Source organism: Anoplopoma fimbria, chromosome 8, assembly GCF_027596085.1.
Source record: "Anoplopoma fimbria isolate UVic2021 breed Golden Eagle Sablefish chromosome 8, Afim_UVic_2022, whole genome shotgun sequence".
Lineage (NCBI taxonomy): Eukaryota > Metazoa > Chordata > Actinopteri > Perciformes > Anoplopomatidae > Anoplopoma > Anoplopoma fimbria.
In genome coordinates, this window is record NC_072456.1 from 14,102,305 (window position 1) to 14,124,240 (window position 21,936).

Consider the following 21,936-nt stretch of genomic DNA (forward strand, 5'->3'; position numbering starts at 1 on the left):
AAACCCATCCTTTGATATATTTTTTTGTTTTCGTTGTTTTGCCCCACTTTAAAAAACATCAACAATTTGGCTATAAACTGTACCGATACAAAATACAGTACATTGATTTGTCAAAACTTACACAACATAACCACAAATATCACTGACCAAAAGTTTAGTTCCTCTCAAATACAAGAAAATGTTACAATAAGTTACGAAAATACGTTGTCACGTTAGACACTTAAGTAGAACAGTAGAATACTCATGTAAGGCAAAATCAGGTGATTTCACAGTGACGACTTAAAAAGATTTAAGATTTTTGTGTTTAAAAACAGACGGCTTCCTTCACTGAAAGGAGTTCAGTCTGGATATATGATATATATTTATATATATTATATATATATATATATATTGGCTTTTCACTGGCAGAAAATTAATTTGGATTTGTTTTTCTTGCTTTCTAGTTAAATAGAAATACCTGATGATTTTCTCAGAAAAAGTTAATTCAAGTGGCGATAAACCAACCCATTTCTGGAGCACGCAGCATTTTCTGGCGCTGTGCTAAAAACTATGATATTTAGATTTGACCGTTGGGCTGCAGCATGGCAACGTCTACCACGTCCTACATCAGAGAATGGCACATCGAACACCAAAGAGCAACTGTGGGGAGGTTTTGCACTCCTTCATTAACCAAGTAGCTTAACAAACAGATATATAAATATGTTAGTAATTAATAAATAGACACAAATTACATCAGTGCAATTGTACACTATGCCTACAGATAGCATTTTGGCATCAAATTTAAATTATGAAATGGAATATAAAAATCTTTAACTCAATAAATAAATAAATAGAATATGTAAACACAAAGCATCAAAACATACAGTGCATGATGAAAATAACATTTGGTTGTCAAAAATAAAGCTTTGAGTGTGAAATTGAAAGCCGTTACGGCATGATGGGAAAACCGGTTCATTTGATTGCAGGGTAAAAGCAGACCGGCTGTGGTATGTTTTTCTTTTTCCTTTTGTTTTTTCCCCAAACACAGCCGGTATAATGGGTACGCTTTAGCCCAATGTGCTTCCTGCTACGAGCAGACAAACAAAAATCAAATATTAAAGTGGATATGAGAAGAAAAATAATTGTCAAATGTGCGTTTTTGGAATATATGTGGCATGTAATGGTATACTGTAAACACAGCAGGCTAGCGAAAGCGCTGAGCGACGAATCTCATTCAAAACGACAGCGAGGCCATTCCCCGGCAAGCCACTGGATGTCTTTTTCCCTGTTGTCTTTTGGTGGCGCATCGTTTCAAAAGGGCTTCACGGAGTTGAGGGCGAGGTCAGACAGCTGGACGGCCATGCAACGAGGGAGAGGGTTCATCCGGCCCTTTGTTTCTTTCCATTCACAAGTTAGTGTTTTTTTTTTTTTCTTCTTGTTCTCGGCCATAGTCGGCTTCTTGCGTTACAGCCTGTCCATCCTGAATGTGTCCTCGGTGGCGGGGTCAGCAAGCACCATGTCGGGGTCATTGAGCATGTGCAGTCCGTCCAGGGTGAGCGGGTCGATCTTCAGCTCGTCCAGAGGGAACTGAGAGTCCGCGTCGAAGCTGACGTCACCGACACCCGCCAGAGAGTTGGTCAGCTCTTTGGAGAGGCTCGGCGGAGACTCTCCTGTGACTGAGAAATGTGACACCAAGGAAAAAAAAGAGGGTACTGACATCTGAGGAACAAAAAGGCAGGTTTATCAAATATATTGTTAACATTTTAACATAGTTTGAAATGACATTTAAGGAGGTATCTTTCATGTTTGACTAGCAATAGTAGCGTATATGTCTTACTGGTTATGTATAGAAAAAAAACTAGTTTAAAATCAGTTTTATGTTGAATTTAATTTGTGACAAGAAAAACATTTTAATCAAAGAATTATTTCACAATAAACCAGAATAAATTCTTTAAAAACAAAACTATTTTCAGTTAAAGGACTATTAAATGCACCAAGTGAAATGCTGAAAATACATTTGCAAAATGTCTTTTTTACAACTTGTGTATTCTCTTTGTTTTATCCGGATATTGATTCTATCAGTCACGATAACATTGCACTTACCAAAGGAATTGTTGAGATCTCGGGACACAGAAACATGACTAACTAGAATTACCGGGTCGCGGTTGTATACTTTAGCCAACCAAACCAGTCATGTTGCAGTTCACATCCATGGCTGTCCAAATGTCATCATTTTATCCTATTTGACATTTTTGTGAAATTGTCATTAGCAAATGAATTCTAACCAAACACATGAGGCTTCTAACCACGGCTGTCGCTAGAGGCATAATTACGGACAATTATTATCATTCAACCACAACTGTTCTGTAAATACCATATGCATTCTGTGACATAGAAAACAGTATTTTATAATGTCTGTTGTTTGTAGTGTATATGCTGTTTGTATTAGTGTTCACTGGCCCGGGGAATGAGAATGAGCTCAGCTATGTATCTGTATGTTTCTTACTGTATATGATCCCAGTCAAATAAACTTGTTAATAACAATAAGCCTTCTGTTGTCCTTGTTAATGTTTTGTCTTGCCTATGTATTTATAGCAAAACTACTGCAACACTCTGACAAAGTATAATTTAGCTTTGAGTGACTGAACTTAAAACCAACAACAGAAAATTACGGTTGGCTTTGCTTTTGCTAGAAGAAGAGGGTAGAGGCTCATTTCATCCATGGAAAGTAGTTAAACTGATAGGGAAACTGTAATAACCCCAACATGTTTGGTGCAGCTCGTTAAAATAAATCAGGAACTTTAACTGACTTTTAAAATGAATACAAACTGCTACACCAAAATAACTGGAATCTACAGAGAAACACACATCTGTGTGTAAATGAGTTCTGTGCGATCGCGGTTAAACGAGTATCATATGTTAAAAGTCTATCTGATGGACGTGTGGTGTCGCTACCTGTTAGGATGATGTTTGGGATGTTGCCGTGGCTACTGTAGCCGAGTTGCTGCGAGTCCTGTAGGCTGCTCCCGGTGAGGCCCATCATGGCTGCCTGTGTGTAGTTGAGGGTGGAGCACTGGTTGTAAAGGCTGTTGGAGCTGATGGGGTTCTCGATCATGTTGAACTGTTCCAGCTTAAAAAAAAAAAAAAAAAAAGAAGATGTACAGAATTGTTATAGTCAGGTATTATATCTGAGGGAAAAACATTTCCGTCACTGCTGCTTCTTGTTCGTGTGCTCTGTGTCACCTGGTGAGAAAGGGCATTGGTCTGCCTCAGTGCCATCTGCTGATCATAGAAGGAGTCGCCAAATATACTGCCCACCACGGGAATGTGCTGGAGGAAGAAGAAAGACATGAACGTCAGAACAAATGTCAAAAGAGCAGCGGCAATTAAAACATAACAACAGAAATAGCCAGAATGAGAATTATCCGGCCCCGCGAGCAGACATTTTAGCAATGGAATAACAGAAAACACAAGCAAAACACACAACTGTCAGACTGAGCGGTGACCAAAGCAAATGCTTTTCATGACCAGGGCCGTCGCGGTTCAGAGACATAGAGGAGGAGGCTGGTGAAACACTCGAAAAACATGAAAAGGTAATGCTCTTTAACCAATAATTGTTAAATGACAAAAACAAAATCCAAAATACTGAGACGTGAAATGGAAATATGAATGTGTGGTTGTTTGTCCCTGTGGACAGGACACACAACAGATGTGTTGCCCGCGGCAGCCCTGTTCACTATGACACAAACACAAATCAACTTGGTAAAAAAGGGAAATTCTGGTATTTGTCACACTGAGCGTTATTCTGATATTTTTGTCAATTACGACCATCTGTCATGGTAGCACTTGACTCACCACCTCTGCTGGGGCGATTTGACAAACATAGACTCCAACAGCTTTTCAAACAGAGTCACTTTAACAGAAATCATCTCAAATACATGTCTTTGAGCGACCTATAAACTGTATCAACGGTAGGTAGGTCAACTTGCAGGCTTACTCACTACTTGCTGCACTGGATCCACTCTGCTATGAATTGTGTGTTTCAGATGAATTCTCTTAACGTGACGTTTTTTTGGACAGTCGTAGCATCTTAAAACGGCTTCAGTGTTTCCTAAATCTCAACAACAGGGGTTGGAAGTAAAATGTCATTGGTCCAAGTCGTCACAATTGACAAAAAGTATGAGAACACTGCCCAGGTTGACAAATTCTGGAATTTACCTTGAAAATATTTTGGCAATGAGAATAGCACCAACATTGTGTGATTGACATTTTTAGTGGTGGAGTCCGGTCTTAACGATTTCTAACATTAACATGCACCAAACGTGTCCTTATCAGTGCAAGAGAGCAGAGAATTCAGAAGGGCCTATATTCGACCTGTACTTTATAAAATATACTTCTTGACTTTTGTGATTTCCCTCTCATACTCTAGTAGCTGGTTCTCAATTTTTAAAAAGGTGTTGACCTCTAGTAGAGCTAAATAGTAGATTTTCAATGTGCTGGTCCCCGTTTTGCTTATCTCGTGTACTTGAAGGCATCTGAGGCGATGCACATTGCTATCAATATCCTCGCAGTATTCCACTGATCTGCAAGTGGCTGTAACATGTCGAGATATGCAGCAAAGCACCAACAAAAGACGGAGAAGAAGAAGACTGGTAGCAAGTAAACATGAAGATACAAAATGCTGGATTTAAAGTACTTAAAAATCTGCTTTACAAATGTCTCATGAGAAAGGAAATGTATTAAAAAACACATACAAGCTGTCTTTGCCTTTCTGCCAAATGTTTAACTGAAGTCGGGATTAAACTCCAATCCCCCAGCGGAGAGAGTGATAGGTTTGGTCTATGTGTATGTAAAAAGCAGATGTAAACTTTGTTAAGCGATATGCTCCAACTAGCAGCTCAGGAGTCAGTAAAGACAAACTGCTAAAGTCACAGCTAAATCTGACTGATGATAAAGAAGTCTCACAGTAACAAAGTTACATGGCAGTAAGAAGGCAGGAGTATTTGTAAAAAAGAGTGAGATTATTGGTCTACTTGTTGGACCAAACAGATCCCTTATAATGACACTGCAGCTGCTCCATAGCAGAAAAGTATCAAATCTTGTGTGGTTCACACTAAAAAGGACTTCAGATCTTCATGTCGTACAACAGGTCAGGGCCTCCATCGACAAACTATCACCATGTTGTCATGCACACAGTGAAAAGTGACAGTGGTGATGAAGAAATGAGTTATGCAGCTGTTGACACCATGAGTGGTTAACTGCTGATACAGAGGATGAAAAGCAGCCTAAACTCATCTACAATTAGCTTTCCCCCAGGCGCAAAGCCCATCCCCAAACAGCAGCTAGCTCGGTGGGTGGGCCCTTACTTGAGGCGAGCCGCCGGGGGAGAAGCCTTGATTGGAGACTGGGGAGGTTGGAGACTGAGTGGCTGGTGAGCCAGTCTGATTGCGGTACTGTAGGAGGGAAGAGGGTTAGCTAGCACTAAGCTTCATGCCTGTCACACACAAATCTCAAAGGACGGGATGTGAGAAGGCATCAGCCCAACATCTGCTCATTATGTAGAGTGTGGATAGGTAGAAATAAAACCAATCACCACCAGATAAATTGTGGGGAAAAACTGTGTGGCTGGCTGATGAATGTGATTGTGGAATAGTAACATCGGCTGGTTCTTCTGTCATTACAAGATAAAGTTAAAAGAGGTTGTTGACTAACAGGAATTGTCGAATGTGTATTTCTGTATCTGTGTATTCTGTTTTAGTTTATATCAGCCAATTGCTTGCTTCACTACACACAAATTCAACCAACTACACCTGAAAAATAACCGACCCAAAAGCTGACAAAAATCATAGAAAATGCTAAAGGGATAAGAATAAGTCGGCTTTAAAAGGCGCTTCAGGAATCTTCCTTGACTAGAAGATAATACAAGAATTAAAATGCTCTGCTTTGAAGGTAGCCAAGGTAAAAACTGCCTAATTATCTGGTAGTCAGGAGTAAATATATACTATAGTTCTCCTAATGAGGTCCAGTAGCATAAAATGATTGAACTTTCAGATCAATAGGGCGGCAAAAGGAACAGAGGCTTGAGAATAATCAAAATGTTTCCATTGTTATCTCTGGTTTTGTGACTTGACTTCCTGGGTTCTTACCGAGCCGATACTGATGCTGGCGGTGGTCTGGCTCTGGCTGTCTGGGGAGGGGCTGCTGGCAGTGGTACCAGGTGAGGACAGAGGTGGCAAGGTGATGAGCTGGATGCCCTGCGGCAGCGCCTGCTGCTGCTTCTGGAGGTCACTGATCAGCTGAGCCTGGGCCTGAGCAGTTAACTGGTTGAACAGGGGGTACTGGGAGAGCTGCTGCTCCAGGGTCAACGACTCTGTTGACAGGGCCTAAAGGACGCACATGGACTCCGTTTAGGCTAGTCCCATTAAATGTGATATTTGTTGAATTAACTAGAGGATTAATTAAGTGCAAGATCAGCTCTTTGTCCTCCAACTTGTCAAACTGCTTAAGCATGTAGTTTAACTGTTACTATGCTATAAAAAACACCTGCAAACCACATTTTAACAACCATAGTTAATAGTGTGTAAGAAAAGGAATCTGTTGATATTCTCTTTAGCAAGCCGTATGGGAATAACAGCCAAACAACTTTAGGTTATAGCTTACCTGCGTGATGTTAACGGGTGAGGAGAGTGTGGGTGAGAGCTGCTGTGGGGACTGTTGGAGATGGAGGTCAGAGGTGAGGGTGAGCGGCACCACGGGTGGTTGCCGGCGCTGGGTCGTTACAGTCATGGTGGGCTGAGAGGAGGTGGGGATCCCTGGCGAGGATATAACAACAAAAAAGAGTAAATAATAAAGGTTTCTTTGTATCCCACAAGTGGTGTAAAATAAAAAACACAAAACAAACAGCAACAATGGGCAGTTTGACAAAAAGAACTGACGCCTATTTAAGGAAGAACTTCAACAGAGCTTAATATTGATTCCTGAGCACTTACATTAAAAATGCAAAAACAAAGTTAAAAGTATACATTGGCTGTGTCAACAAAGATGTTAACATGAGCTACCTATAAGCATATTATGGACAAAACAAAAAAATAAATTGGATGAATGGAAATTATTTTTCAACCAACTACAGCTGCCACTAAATCTGAAATAGACTTTGCCAAGGAAGTGTGCAGTTAACAATGTATATTGTTATGCCTGTATTATATGTGTGGGATACAAAATACATGTGAAAAATCACATTAATGAGACAAATACATCAATCTTCACACTTTTTATGACTCTCATGGTGGTTAGAGTTTTTACACATCAAGTATTAAACGACTAATTGATGAAGTTAAGTAAAATGTATATTTATATAATCAAAAAGGCAAAACTTTCATCTATCAATGTCATATCGTCCACAACATGTTTTTTGTTGATCTAAACAAAATTTATTTTGACTCCTAGTTAAGTCGACATTACACAAGTTTTCCTTATAAGCCTCGAACCTGACATTTACGTGTAGTAAAGTTTTACCGTTTTCAAATAGGAAACTGTTACCATGGCTGGCAGCGCTGATGCCCAGGTGGGTGAGGTTGGTGGTCAGGCTGCCCGTGCTGTTGGACGAGCTGAGGGAGGGGAAGGCCACGGTGTCGTCGGGGTCCAGCGGGGTGGACAGTGGAGGAGGGAACTGGATGTTGGTCAGGTCAGGCAGCGAACCACCGGTGTTGTGTGCAGCCGGGAGCATCGACGGGTTCAACTCCTGGTCTGGTGATGGGAATATACTGAAAGACACAAGTTCTGTCAGACTGGAGAAAAGATCTCGTATCACCCTGATAATTAATAATATTCCCCAAAAAACAGCCTTTCCCTGATCAGCAGACTTTGGGTTTTTAACTGGGATGTTTACCCGCTGTTGCATTACCACCATAATACCCATTTCCTACAGTAACAAAAAAGGCAAGATAAAGTTAAAGTGCTTATCCATATGGCATATTTTCAGTGTACCTAGACCAGCTGTCTTTTATCTGTGCTCACAGTTTGACTTATTTGTGTCTGTGTGACTGACTAGAATAAAGTGTTTTTCCACTGTGAAGAACAATAAAAACATGAACCACTCACTTGATTCCCGGCACATCACACGTGTTGGGCTTTGATGAATCATCCTAAGGAGAAATGATAACAACGAGCCGTAACTCTGAGCTGATTCACATGAGTCATAAAAAGTGTAGATCTTGTTAGCACCTCCCCTTTCACGTCAGTACCTTCTTGTCATCCCACAACTGTTCCTGCAGATCCTCGTCTGCATTGGACTCTGAAGTCTCCGTCCCAGGCACTGTTAGCAGCAGTACTAATTAGTGACACAGCGAGACACAATTGCTTTGCTATCACAACATGCAAAACAATACAGAGTCATTGCAAGAAATGAGTCATCAATATCCAAGCCAGTCAAGCAGAATATAGTGCTGTACACTAGATACCCGAGTGTCTAAAAATAGCAAGGTGACCACCAAACAGTCTGAGTGGATGCCAGCCAATCGTGGCTCCATTATAGGAGAGCCTCACACATAAAAGAGACATAATCCATTGATAATCAGTGAATTATTGATCCACCACTCTAGATCATCATGAGTCAACTCAATTCAGAGATGTTACTTCTCCACAGCTGGCTAAGTACTGTAGCGGCACGCTGAAGCAGTTTTTTTTGCCAGGAATCAGTATCCATTTACTCCATAAATATTTCATAAAGAGTCCAGATCTACTTCTTTGTGACATCAACCCTTTTATGTCATTTAAGGTTTGCCCGCCTGCATTAGTACATTGCACATTAATTAATAAAAGCAGCTCCGTGTCTTTGTAACGTGATCTTCCATTACCTCGTTTAGGCTGCAGCTCCTGTGATCCCCCTGCAAACACCTCCTGGGGCTTTGGATTCATGGCGCTCTGGTGTAAGGCAGAGTCCGAGTTTGTCCTGAATGTGTTAGAAAGATGAGATGTCAGCAAAATCACTGCCAAATCCCCACCACTGGCAGAGAGCCAACTGCACAGCATCACATACACAAAGAACCACATGCTGTTACAGACCTATATTTGCCGTCATACAGTTAAATATATGACCTTCTTTGTGTTGGTTGAGTTTGTAAATGTTGTACCAACACAAATGCACAGAGTCATGTGGTTAAATATTTGTCATTTAGTAGTTATCATTTTTGGCAAATGGACAAAGGGAGGTGGCTTACCTTCTCCAGCTAGTGTCTGGTGGTGGGGAGAGGTAAACTGAGCTGTAAGGACAGCTGTCGATGTGAATTTAGTTAAGACAAATAAAGTAGGGGGATACAAAAAAATGGATCTCCGCTAATCCATACTTTCATGTCTGTTGGCTGATTGGATCTAATAGACCTAATGCATAATAAATGAACACACACAAGTGTTACTGAGAGCCAATTACCTAAAAGGCTTCAGTCAGTGTCTTGTTATCCAAATGATTTCTATAAATAACCCTGTCAACAGGAGTGTGACAATACACCGTACTGCATTGTTTCCCTCAATATCAGGCTCTCACTACATGACGGTAAAACAATTTGCCACATCTTTTGTTCAAAATCTTGGTGCTTTTTGTTATGCTTTAGCCATAAATATATTAAACTGAGAAACAGCTGTATGTGAATCAGGCAAACCTACGCTGCTTAACTCTAAAGGTGTCAAATGTTATATTAAAAAAAAAAAAGGAGTCATACATTCTAGTTACAGACCGTGCTATTGAATGTTAGACAAAGCATAGAAGCCATGTTGTAACCACCCCGTATAGCATTTATTGCCAATGTAAAAAAAACAGTCAGAGCTGGATAAGCCTTTCATTTATTTAAGATCCCCAAGTATGAATTCAAGCTCACGTTTCTCATAGCACTTATAAAAATAACCTGGGATTTCATTGTATTTTGGGTTCCCAATAAAATCTAGCTACGCTAGAGAATTAGTACTAAATCAGATGAAAACTGTGTTGAAACTGTTCGAACCTACTCAACATGCTATACCTCTAAACATGCACAATTCAGAACAAGGTTCAAGCAGGCTATGAAACCTTAATACAAAAAAAAACAAAAAACATCCTTGACAAAAACAAAAAAGGATATCTGGCGTCCATGTTTGTCGACGGACAGCGGGCGACGGTGAGGAGAGGTGATGCGGTTTCGGTCACGGTAAACACGCTCCACCAGCCCGTGGTGCCTAGTTGTCCGACTGGTATCCAGCACAGAGTTCTAGAGTGAACACAGCAGGTGAATGAGGACAGCAAAACAGCCCACTTGCACAATAAAACTAAGTCTTAGGATAATGTCTTAGGATTAATGGTGCAAATGTGTTTATCTCAAAATGAGTCAAGCCATGGGTCCCCCATACTGATGCTTGAGTTGGCAAATGTATTTAAAGATGGAAAGCCATGACAAGCAATGACATACTTTGAAATTTAGGAACCAAATTACACTGCAGGGTTGAATTGGTATTCCTTGTTTTACACACTTCTGGTTTCATTTCGCTCGTGAACTGTTATAAAACCTGGTCCGACTATGCGGCTCTGACCAGCAGCTCATTTCTGAACACTTGACTGCCGTCATAGCCAAGGCTAAGCCTGCAGACTTCTGTTTTGAGCCAATCTTTCACCAATACTACAAATAACTGCAACCTTTGTATGTCCAATATTATCACCAGCAGCTCAGAAAGGTACACTGATCGAGAAACAAACCATTGATTTACCAGCCGAGAGAGGCTAAGGGCTCACCTGAAAAGGCAGGTCAATGTTGCCATTTCCAATCTGATTGACATTGGGCAGTGAGCCTCCATAGTACTGTCCACGATTCTGCCCTAGTTGCAAATACTGGGTCTTCTGTAACTGCAACTGTGCAAAGTAAAATTGCATGAAAGCATGAGTGAATGATTGATCTGACTCACAAATAAAGTGACGCTAACAAATGAATGATGCCTGCAGTCCACACTGGTGAAAATTAAAGATTAATGGGTCCATTAATTGACAGATGAAACATGATGAGACAGGCAGATTGGCTGTTTCATGAACAATCAAGAGGCAGACAACATCTTTCATAGCAAAGATGGAAAAAAACAAAACACATCAGCTGATGTGACTGACAGATGGTGTGATAACAGTCTTTCCATGTGAGACACAACTGGTGAGTACATTAGCCACATGTCTTAGTTTGATTACAAAAACACTGTGATGGAAGTCCTCTTTCACCAATAATGACGTTGATAATGATCTGAACAAATGCAATGGATTGAAGTTGAGATGGCAAGAGAAAGAAATCTGGCAGAGACCACAAAACTGACTAGTTCATTTATTTGTTTCCTGAAGTAAATGACAGTACAGCTCAGATTTACACTGATGCATCGTGGCATCATTTCAAGCAACAAGGTGTTCCTCCTTCTGTGGTTAATATAAATAACTTGTTGATTCATTGATTAGTTGCTCACCAGAGCATAGGTGGGCAAAAATTAGATAAATAATTAATCTTTTCAGTCATTTTATAATTAAGAAATCCAAACATTCTGCTTTACTCTGTTTAATGTGATAGTAAACTGAACGTCTTTGAGTCCAGTACGTCAATCTCCGTTATTTGTAAAGAACATTTTCCCCTATTTGCTAAGGCTGCAATTATATCATTTTCTATTAACCAATCAATTGTTTTGTATATAAAACGTAGTCTGATTTCTTAAAATTGCTTGTTTTTAATTCAACTAACAGTCACAAACCCAAAGAAATTCATTTTACTGTTAAAGCCAGTAAATGATCACATTTGAGAAGCAGGAACCAAAACAAATGGCATTCTTGCATATTAAATGAAAGATTCAATGATTAATTATGAAAAAAATCAATAAAGTGTATCAATGGACCAAATCATTAGTTGCAACCTTAGTGGTTGAGGCAACTGTTTGCTGTTGATGGGACAAAGTTGTGTTCAGGTACCTTAACTGAATTACATATATAAATGAAGCTAGTAAAACAGAGACATGTGAGATGTTTAGAGCTGGATTTATTCTCCACGAGTCTGACATTTGCTTCTTGTTAAACAATAGCCAATATGCTAATGTCACTGTGTCTGGTTAACGGGGAGGAAAACATCACATCTGGGAAGGCTGGTGAACATCTGGCTGGGTAATAAATGCTAACTTAGACCTGCTAGAGCTATTGCTCCTATTAAGGTCACATCAGCTGACTTTACTGACATGTTGTTATCACTTAAAAGGTTTTTTAACGCTGCAAGTCAGGAGATTTGTTTTGCTCTCGTTATGACAGCAGTGACTGGTCAAACCTGCACAGGTGCACATCATCCACAGCTCCAGAGAGCTAAGCTAAGCTACGCTGGTTAACCATGCACACAACACCGGAGCAGCCCTGGCTTTGTTACACCTGAGACATGCTAACACGATTCAACCAGGCGGAGCGAAACATCATGTGGAGGCGCTGACCTGATGCGGCTAACGACATCGGTGTTAACTTTATCTGACGCTACCTAGCATCCCGACGTGCAGACTGATCTCCGCAGCGCTCGGCAAACAGCGATGCAACAACACGTAAACAGCCCGGGTCGTGCAGGTCTTACCCGTGCGGCTCTGGTGATGTTCAAGTCTTTCATCACCTCTTCAAACGCGGCGGTTTCCTCCGCCTGTTTCTGATTATGCAAAGCGATTTTTTCGCTAAATTTGCGAGGATTGTTAGAGGACGCCATCTTTCCCCTCTTCTTCTCAATGGAATGTTACGTTACGCACCACGCAGGGGCCTTATGTGTGTGTCGTCATCACGCACGGTCAGCGGCGGCGACGCCAGCTGATTTGCCTCTTCAATCAGCTGGCGGACAGTAAGCCCGGGTTTGAGTCAGGGTGAGTCTGAGATAACGTGAGTTTATGTGGTGCCCAAGATGTTTGATACACAGTTGCATGTACTTTATGTACAGTACCAGTCAATAGTTTGGACACACCTTCTCATTCAATGGTTTTTCTTTATTTTTTATTTTTATTTTTTTCTACATTGTGTATTAATATTGAAGACATCCAAACTATGAAGGAACACATATGGAATTATGTGTTAAACAAACAAATGCTCAACAAACCAGAATATGTTTTATATTTTAGATTCTTCAAAGTAGTTGAATGAGAAGGTGTGTCCAAACTTTTGACTGGTACTGTACATCGTGCAAATAAGTTTCATGTTCAATGGTGCACATGAATTATCATTGTCATTGTCTATGATGCTCAGTAGTTTAAGCGTAATCCTTCTTTTTTGTTTTTGTTATATTTCCCCCCAAAATCAATTGTAATTTAAGTTTAGGACATCTAGATTCTAGTATAATAGGTTAATTAAGTTACAGAGACGATGTAACACTGGTCAAGAGAAAGCAATGATCTGGAAAATGTCACACCCCCCTATACTTAATATTTCAACTGGACAATAGATCAAATTCCCAAAGGACATATTTTATTTAAGGGAGCTAAACTAGTGAAGTTATAGAGCGTGGGCTGTCCCAGTGGTTAAATAACATACCATCTAACCACAAAACCCAGTTCTGCTGGACAGGGATTCTTGTTGCTGGTCATATGCCCCCTCTCTCTTTTTGACCTTATTTCCTCTTTGTCTCCTAAAGTGTTAATCTAATAATTCATAATGAAATATCTTAATCCAAATCCTATAATCGATATCAATGTAGCTGATGCTGTTATGTTGTAAAAAGATGAGGACATATAAAATCAATGAGCATGTTTTGATAGTGAAATATATCCACACATTCAATAATCTGGCTGGCGATATGAAATAAAACAAGATTAGATAATCCTTTATTAGTCCCACAGCAATGGACATTTGCAGGATTACAGCAGCAGTTTAGTTGAGGCTAAATAAGAGCCTTTGTCTTATAGAGGATGAGTGGTAAATGGGAAAATGAATGTACTGTACTTAGCTATCCAAAAGCAATTTTCTAATGGATAATAAATGAGAATTCAATGATCGCTGAAACAAAAACGCCTTTGTCTGAACTGACAAGTTAACCGACACCCTGATTTCCTCAGAACTTGGCCCAAACTTTGTTATTTCTGTTGAACTATCCCTTTAGACAGAGAGCAGAGGAGAAAAGACTGAGTTTGAAAGTTTGAATGATCTGGTGTATTAGATGTAAACAAATGCTTATGCTTTGGGTTTGATGCTTTTCAGTTTTATATCACTTTCGCTCGTTCGGTATCTAAAAATGCAGGCATTGCAAAGACAGAACGCGTAATGGATCAATCAAGAAAATAATTGTTAGTTGCAGCCTTAAAGAAAATAAATAGTAGTTTTCCCTCTAAGCGTACGTGGGAGTCTGTTGATAGAAGCAACCTGTTATAAAGAAAGGCATTATACTTCAGTTGACTTGATGTGGAAATGCATAATCATGCAGTATCAAAGAGACAACAGAGAAAGCTCCTGAAGGGTATTTTTTAAAACATGATACACCTTTAATAAAGGATGCACATAAGGATTTACAAATGTCTACATTCCTCTTTGAATAGAGCAGTTTCATTTATATTGCACTGAAACAATATCATGTGCTTTTACAGGTAACACAGGACAAATACACACTAAGGCAACAGGAGAAACCCTTTTAAAATGGAAACAATCATGTAGATGATGACATTTAATAGGAAGAACTTCAACCTTGCGTCTTCCTTTTAACACGTTAAGTATATCGGTAACTTCAGCAGCAGAATCAGATGTCTGACAAATAAAAGTGCAGCAATGCAGTCAAAAATAAAAACACAAGCCAGAATGAAACACGGCAAATGGATAGTTTAGGTAGCTTTTCTGGGGAAATTAGATTTTTGGAGAATAGTTTAGATATTAAATCTGGATTAATACATTTTACCTGTGCCCCCTTATTGCGTTAGTCAAGGGAAAAAAGCATGTGGTACACAAGATTTAGCACTTGTTTAACATAAAGAGCAGCAGACACTGATATTACAACTGAAACACACTCATGAATGATTTATGTAGCTGCCTTAAGAGGTCCACACCGGTTTGACTGAGAGAACAATTAGTATGTCAGTGAGGGGTTTCAGCTCAGGGAACACAAGGGCAGTAACTATAAAAAAACAAAAAAAACAATTAAACACCCACATGGGATACACTAAAACACAAACACTACTCGTGTTCATTTGTGCAATCATTACTGTGCATTGTGATTCGTTGATAACTACATTTGAGGAGACATAAAAGAGTGAGATTTTCAGTCATCTTTGAATTAAATTCTAACAAACAGAATATTACAACATAAAAAGAAGCAGACAAATAATGAAACATTCACCACTGTACAATCAAAATGTCTAACATCATGAAGGTGGCGTCTGTTAATAACCTTTGCAGAAACACTTCAACTTTGTTCAAAAATGACACAATTTGTGCGGTCTGTAACTTCAGCCCTTGAGTAGTAAAACTATAACACTTTTACAGACTGACTTGTGATTATTTTGCACCTAAGAAGTGTAAAAAAATTCAGAAAATTCTATTCCGGGAGATTTCTTGTATCTTCACAGGTCATCTGGAGATAACTTTACCAATCAATAAATCATAGTAGCTAAACGTGAAATTACTCTTAACGTTAACTTCACAACGCTCCTTTCAAATTGTCATTCAAAAGCTTGTATCGATATCATAAAAGTGTCTCAACATTAAGATCAAAACTTGCTTCATTAAGGACAGTCTGTCTGTTGATTAAACACATTGAGGCAAAAACAAGACAAGTATAGAAAATAATACACCATTCTGAGTAATGCTGATTAGTAGCCTTTCAGGTCATTCCCTCAAATTAACTAACACACACACACACACACACACACACACACACACACACACACACACACACACACACACACACACAGTAGCTTACATAGTGTTCACACCTTGTGTTGACTCAGCAGAAAGAGCACGAGGAATAAAATCTCCACAGTCACAGGTCAGACGGTTAGCGTTGTGTGGTGTTCTATGGAATAATAATCGGTGTACAGGCGATTCCAGCAAAGGATTCTGGGAAGTGTAAATCCCTCTCCCACTCGTCTGTCTCTGTGTTGTACACCTGCACGATGCTTGTGACGTTGTTCAGGTGCCAGTTGTAGCCCCCGACGATGTAGATCTTCCTGTCCAGTAAACAGCAGCCGGCCTCAGACTGCCCGGCTCTCATGGGACTGACGGTGGTCCACTGGTCGCTCTCTGGAATGTAATACTCGACTGCAAGCACATCAAAACAACGGTCCACATGGTCCATGCGGCCGCCCAGAGCATACACCCGATCCCTGGTGCTGATCATGGCGTGCAGCACTCTGGGTTCATTCATGGGGGCTCTGAAGTCCCACTGGTCTGACGCCAGGTCGTAGCAGTGAAGAGTTTTCTTGTCGTCCAACGAGACGCCATAACCCCCGGAGACATACAGCTTTTCTCCACAGGGGGTCCCTGCGTGACCCCAGATCCTGCGTTTTAAGGGTTCCACATTAGTCCACTCGTTCTTCTTTGGGCAGTAACACTCTACGGACGACAGGCTGCCAGACCGGTTGCGCCCTCCAGTGGCGTACAGCTGTCCGCGCAGCACGTTGAGCTGGAACTGGATGCGAGCCTCCTGCAGAGGCGGGATGCGCAGCCACTGGCTCAGGTGCGGGTCGTAGCGATAACAGCTGTCTACCGCCCCCTCGCCGCTGCGGTACTGTAAGTGCTGTCCGCCAACCACGTACACAAAGTTATCAAGAACGGCAACACAGGCGTGGCTGCATCCCGTCTCCATCTCCGTCAGCTCTTTGAACTGACGGGACGCCATGTCAGGGAGGTGGTACACCTTGGTGCTCACTGTGCGGTCGTTGTCGGTGTAGGGCGTCCCGCCAAAGGTGATGACTGACAAGACGTCAGAACGAATGACCGTCCGCGAAGACTGCATCTCGTGCTGTCGGAAGGGAAGAATCTGGTAATTGAAGGCCTCGAGGAGATACTGGCGGCACAGCACGTCCTCCACCATGATGTCCACCGTCTGGACGCTGTCCACCAGCTCAGAGGAGCGCATGAGCGGGAAGCGCACGTGGCAGAGGACACCGCTGGCTTGGGCCCGGCGAGACTCGTCATACCGGAGCCACCTGATGGCAGCGTGGAAGAGGTCGATTTCGCTACAGTTCTTCAGTTTGTTGCTCTGCAGAAAGAAGACGAGGCGCTCCATGGGAATGTGCAGGAAGTCCTCCTCCTCCGCAATCTGGAGGAAGTGGCGGAAGGTGAAGGCATCCACCGACTCTTTGAGGGAAGACAGGCTGAAGGTGGTGGCCATCTGGCCGATGTGCAGGCAGGTCTCCACGCTCATGGCTGACTTGAGGAACTCCTCACAGAGCCCCACGACTGGGACCATCTGGAGAAACACAGCTGCCCCGAGGACATCCTGAATACAGTCCAGGTCTAAAGTGACCTCAGCACTGTAGGCAAAGTCAATGATGTGTTTCAGCCCGCGGGCGGACAGACCCTTCAGCTCAATGGTATCTTGATTCGACTCCCTCATGCCTCCGGTAAACATTGCTCTGTAACACAAGAACAAGTCGGTGAACTACAAGATGAGTACATTTCTTCTAAATGCAAGCATCGATTTTGTATGACTGTCCATAGCTAAATCAGAGCATTTATATAAAGTGAAAAAGCTTTCTTACTTCTGGATTATGGTTCAGTTTAGGTGTCCGTGGCAGATTCATTGAAAAATATCTAATAAGAAAAGTGTGCATTAAAGTGTACAGTATATTCGGCTACATTTTTATATCACCCATTTGTTTTGATTTATCCAATTTATGTTAAATTATTCTCTCATTTAAAAATGTCCTCACTTTCCATTTCTGGAATGCATGTTCCCACAATTTACATAATAACACGGGACTCTGTAAAGTGAAGTGCAAAGGCTCAGATTAAAGACAACATTTAAATAAAAGCGCAAGTGAGTGTATCATTTGGCATTTTGTTGTGAGTTTCACATTTCTCCCTCCTTAACCTTCCTCCCCCAACTGAATTTATTTCAATATAGTTGATCTGAGAGCTGCAGAATACTCTTTAACAGTGTACTCGGTGTAAATTGCTCTGGATAAGAGCAGCGGCTAAGTGCTTCCAATATAAAAATGTAAATGGACGGTGAGAAGTCTTGTGATTCAGACTAACCTGAAATAATCACTACAGGCAGCCAGAACAGCTTTGTGGACCTGGAAGCGCTCCTCATTGATGGCGAGCACAACGTCAAGTAGTTGGCCCTGAGCTCGCAAGACCGACAAGCCCTGGAGGAGGGTGGCACTGTGGCTCGAGGCGGAGAATGTACAGCGCAGGGTGCTATTCTTGTTAGCCATACTGGGAAGGAGAAAAAACAGGGCCTTGTCACAATCAGTTAAGCAAGGGATCCTTCAAAATAAAACTCTCCAATCTTTTCCATGGCCTCAATTCTTAACTGAACTTGGATACGTTGTTCATTTTTCAATATAACTACAAACTGTTTACACAGTTAGCAGCTGTGATATTCTGGCCGAGCAGGCTGTATATCTCAAGAACATTAAAATGTGATCTATATGTGGATATCGTGTTATCTCAAGGCGCAGAAGCACACAGCAATGCTGGGATGGAAATTTGATCCAATCTACCAGTCAGCCAAAGGGGAAATGCAATCTGTAGCGTACAATGTCTTTGCATTAGTGAGAGCAATTCTGCACACAGGAAAGAAACAACATTGCCATCAATAACAATGCCATCGCTCTGTTTGGACTATTTGTCGCTGCACAACAAAAACAGAAATGAATCTGTCAATAAGGCGCATGACTACCACTTATAAACAAAAGTCTCAGTCTGCAGAATGAAAATGTGGTTGTTGATAGAAAAAAAAAAATTGTGTAGAGGTGACATCACCAGGGACAGAAAACGTGAAGATATAAAACTTTATTAAGACTAAAAGTTCAATTTCACCTGAGAGAGTCAAGCTTCTTGACATCACTTCAGGTATAAATATTTGTACAACTATTCACCACAGGTATAAATGACATCAGACATTTGTACTGTGAAAACTGCCTCTGCCGACCTGCTTTGTTCAATGACACCCAGAAATGACATCCAATCATATAGAATGCAGATTACAGATGACAAAACGCACTCTCACTCACCACCGGTAAGTGTAAGGGAATGATCCCACTGTTCCAGTCCAACAAATTCAGTTTCAGATCACAATTTAATGCTAAAACACTGAATTAGGCCTTTGAGTACAGGAGGCAAACAGATTCCAACATTCTCATAGTTTTTTTTCTGTTAAATTGTACCATACTTTCCAGAACTACTATATATGCTGATCTTGATGGCTGTGTGTTTCCTTCTCTTTATCTAGGTCTTTAATTTTTTTTGCAACTTCAAAAAGAAGTGTTTAGATTAATCTCAAAAGGGACATTCATTCTTTGGTTGATTGGAGAGAACTAAAATTAACTTTCAGAATGAAAATACTTCAGGCTGGTGTTTGAGGAAGTTTACTATCTGGACTGAACTTTATTTATAGGCAGAATAAATGAAATAATCATTGGTCGGTATCCTCTTATTTCATCCAAGTGCCAGAAAAATGTTTGTGGTGGTTTAGAAATAGTTTTGTTATTACATAAGATATTAATACTCGTAGTATTTGGTATAAGTATTACGTTTGAAAAATATATCTCTCTTTCTTTTTGAATAGAGCGAGGACTGTTTTCCCTGTGCTGTTGCATTAAAGGAGTTTTGCATTATGAGCTGTTTGTAGCTGTAAAGTTGCTAAGCTTGTGAATTTCTCCTTCATATCCTTCTAAATGTGTCTTCTGTAATGGAAATGAAAGTGAAGGAGTTTTATTGATGAATCGTGTGTTATAAAGGGCCTTTCACACTGAATGTCATTTTATATATTCGTGCCGATACAAAAGTCAAGGTGTTTTATCTGATTTTATTAACAATGTGAAAAATAAGTGATAAAACAAGTAAACAAACTTTTACTTTTTGCATTTCTCTTCACAATTTGCAACTTTGCCTAGTATTGTGGTCTGCACCTAACTTTGACTGTGATCTGTAGGTTTACTGTGGTAGATAAGTTAAACTAATGATAACAATAACATTAATAACTAGGGGGGCTGTTATGGAGTAAACAATTCCCCAAAAGTATTGAAAGTATTTACTTAGAAATTAAAATATAAGAGAAAACGCTTTGCCAATCACAGGTGTTTAAGTTCACCTGCTACAAAACACCGGAGGACTTTCTGAAAAGACAACTGTGACATCATGACTTTATTTCCACTCTGGTCGACACAGACACACAGAGAGCGGCGGTGCGGAGGCCCGGACAGCTCCTCGGTGTTTCCCGGACTCAAGCCGCTCCGCCGGGACGTGCCAGCGGGCTTGAACAGCGCCGCAGTCCCGGGGCAGTGCTGGCTTTGCACAAGTTAACACCGAGGGGACCGGTTCACCCCCGAGGGACACTCCGCATCCCTCTACGCCGCTTCACTCACCTGCTCTGTGGATGTTTCGAAGCAAAGTCTCCGCCATCCGACTCCGCCATCTTCTAGCACAGAGCAGCACGCATGGAGCATTTTAGAGATGTTACCGGAGGGTCAACGCCACGACTGGCCTGTGCATGTTTTTGTTTTTTTAAGTATGGGTACAGCCTGTTTATCGGGCACGGGGAGAGGACAGCCGTCTGTCTCCGGTCCCGTGGTGAACCGTGGTGAATACGGTGATGACCTCTCCTACCGGCTGTTTGCAGCGCCTCCCGCCTCTGCACCAACACATGCTGGCCACTGGGTGGCGCCACTGTGACATGTACTGGTGTACTGATGGCACTGGAGAGGTTGAATGATCCCAAAATGTGGTGGAAGAGACGTTCAGATGCTTTAACCAAACATAGCAATAAGAGTAAAATAAAAACACGTAAAATTATTTAATTATTGCTGTTTATTTGGTGTGATTACTTATTTATTGTATTTGTTTTGATCTTGTTTTCTACTTATGTTTCTTATTTGTTTGTTTGCATTATCCACTCTGCTGCTGTAATCCTGCAAATATCCACGCTATGGGACTAATAAAGAATTATCTTATTTTATCTTATCTTATCTTATCTTATTTTTATAATCAAAAGTTGCAATACCATAATGTTAAAATCCATTAAAAAAGTGAATAGGCCACAAACCATTACAACAAGCAAAGTCACAGCCGTGTCTGTACTTTTTAGTGTCACTTTAATTATCTTGTGTTTTGTCTATATGTATTTGTTTTCTTAATTTGGGGTTTTCTTAATTTGCAGTGCATTGAGCTCTCAGGGCCACCGTACAAAAGGCCCCACACCCACATTCAAGTTTTAGAGATTATGTCTTATCTTAAATATCCCATATAATTAAGCTTTGCTGTATACTATGAAGTAACATCATCAATACTTACAGAGCAACTATTTCAACAAATAAAAAGATTGGTAAAACGCCTTGTGCTGTTGTTGCGAAAACACTTTATGTCTACTGCTTTAATTTCTTCTTCTCTTGGAGAATTCAATATTTAGAACGTCTACAGTATTTTTAGTTAGAAGTTATCAAGATAACTTTATGCCAGAGGGAGCAACCTGCTGTGAAACCTGTGCCGTGTGTTAGACAAAGAATAACATTTGTTCAGGGGAGTTATGGAGAAATTACTTTTAAAAAAAGTTTGGTTTTTACTTACTTACCAGTGGGTTAGGGTTAGGGCTCCAGAGCTCCTCTTGTACAGAAGTCACTTTTTCAAGATGAAAATGCAAGAGATTTGGTATGAAACTGTAGCTTTGTATAAAGAGGAAATGGGGAAAATAATGAGGATGTAAAATGAGGAAAAGTTCCATGAGAATTAACGTCTGCAAGACCTCAACATGAGCTGGAGAGAAAAGCTTTAAATAGTTAAACATTGTTCACATCACAATTTGTTATCAA

At 40.7% G+C, this 21,936-nt stretch overlaps 2 protein-coding genes across 3 annotated transcripts; both read right to left on the reverse strand.

Moving 5' to 3' along the window:
* Window positions 1-360: 360 nt before the first annotated feature.
* On the reverse strand, window positions 361-12,708 carry crtc1b (CREB regulated transcription coactivator 1b). Its single transcript, XM_054602342.1, has 13 exons — window positions 12,573-12,708; window positions 10,736-10,852; window positions 10,090-10,217; window positions 9,198-9,257; window positions 8,835-8,929; window positions 8,223-8,308; window positions 8,080-8,123; window positions 7,495-7,742; window positions 6,640-6,791; window positions 6,126-6,362; window positions 3,223-3,309; window positions 2,935-3,109; window positions 361-1,655 (listed from the first exon to the last, which is right to left on the reverse strand). Exons 1-13 carry the CDS (start codon window positions 12,696-12,698, stop codon window positions 1,444-1,446), a joined length of 1,767 nt encoding a protein of 588 aa, XP_054458317.1. The 5' UTR covers window positions 12,699-12,708; the 3' UTR covers window positions 361-1,443.
* A 1,762-nt stretch (window positions 12,709-14,470) lies between these two features.
* klhl26 (kelch-like family member 26) lies at window positions 14,471-21,047 on the reverse strand. 2 transcript variants are annotated; one of them, XM_054602628.1, is made up of 3 exons: window positions 20,497-21,047; window positions 18,161-18,343; window positions 14,471-17,538 (listed from the first exon to the last, which is right to left on the reverse strand). In XM_054602628.1, the coding sequence occupies exons 1-3, from the start codon at window positions 20,544-20,546 to the stop codon at window positions 15,975-15,977; spliced, it is 1,797 nt and encodes a 598-aa protein (XP_054458603.1). In that variant the 5' UTR covers window positions 20,547-21,047; the 3' UTR covers window positions 14,471-15,974. The 2 variants fall into 2 exon arrangements, with proteins under 2 accessions (XP_054458603.1, XP_054458604.1); XM_054602629.1 differs by lacking the exon at window positions 18,161-18,343.
* Window positions 21,048-21,936: the final 889 nt, after the last annotated feature.

Coding starts and splice junctions, on each gene's coding strand:
- klhl26 (XM_054602628.1), bottom strand. CDS start 20,546: ATGGCGGAGTCGGATGGCGGAGACTTTGCTTCGAAACATCCACAGAGC. Junction 18,344..20,496: donor TCGAAACATCCACAGAGCAG/GTGAGTGAAGCG, acceptor TCTCCTTCCCAG/TATGGCTAACAAGAATAGCA. Junction 17,539..18,160: donor GCCTGTAGTGATTATTTCAG/GTTAGTCTGAAT, acceptor CTTGTGTTACAG/AGCAATGTTTACCGGAGGCA.
- crtc1b (XM_054602342.1), bottom strand. CDS start 12,698: ATGGCGTCCTCTAACAATCCTCGCAAATTTAGCGAAAAAATCGCTTTG. Junction 10,218..10,735: donor ACATTGACCTGCCTTTTCAG/GTGAGCCCTTAG, acceptor TGTTCACTCTAG/AACTCTGTGCTGGATACCAG. Junction 8,309..8,834: donor GGAGCTGCAGCCTAAACGAG/GTAATGGAAGAT, acceptor GTCACTAATTAG/TACTGCTGCTAACAGTGCCT.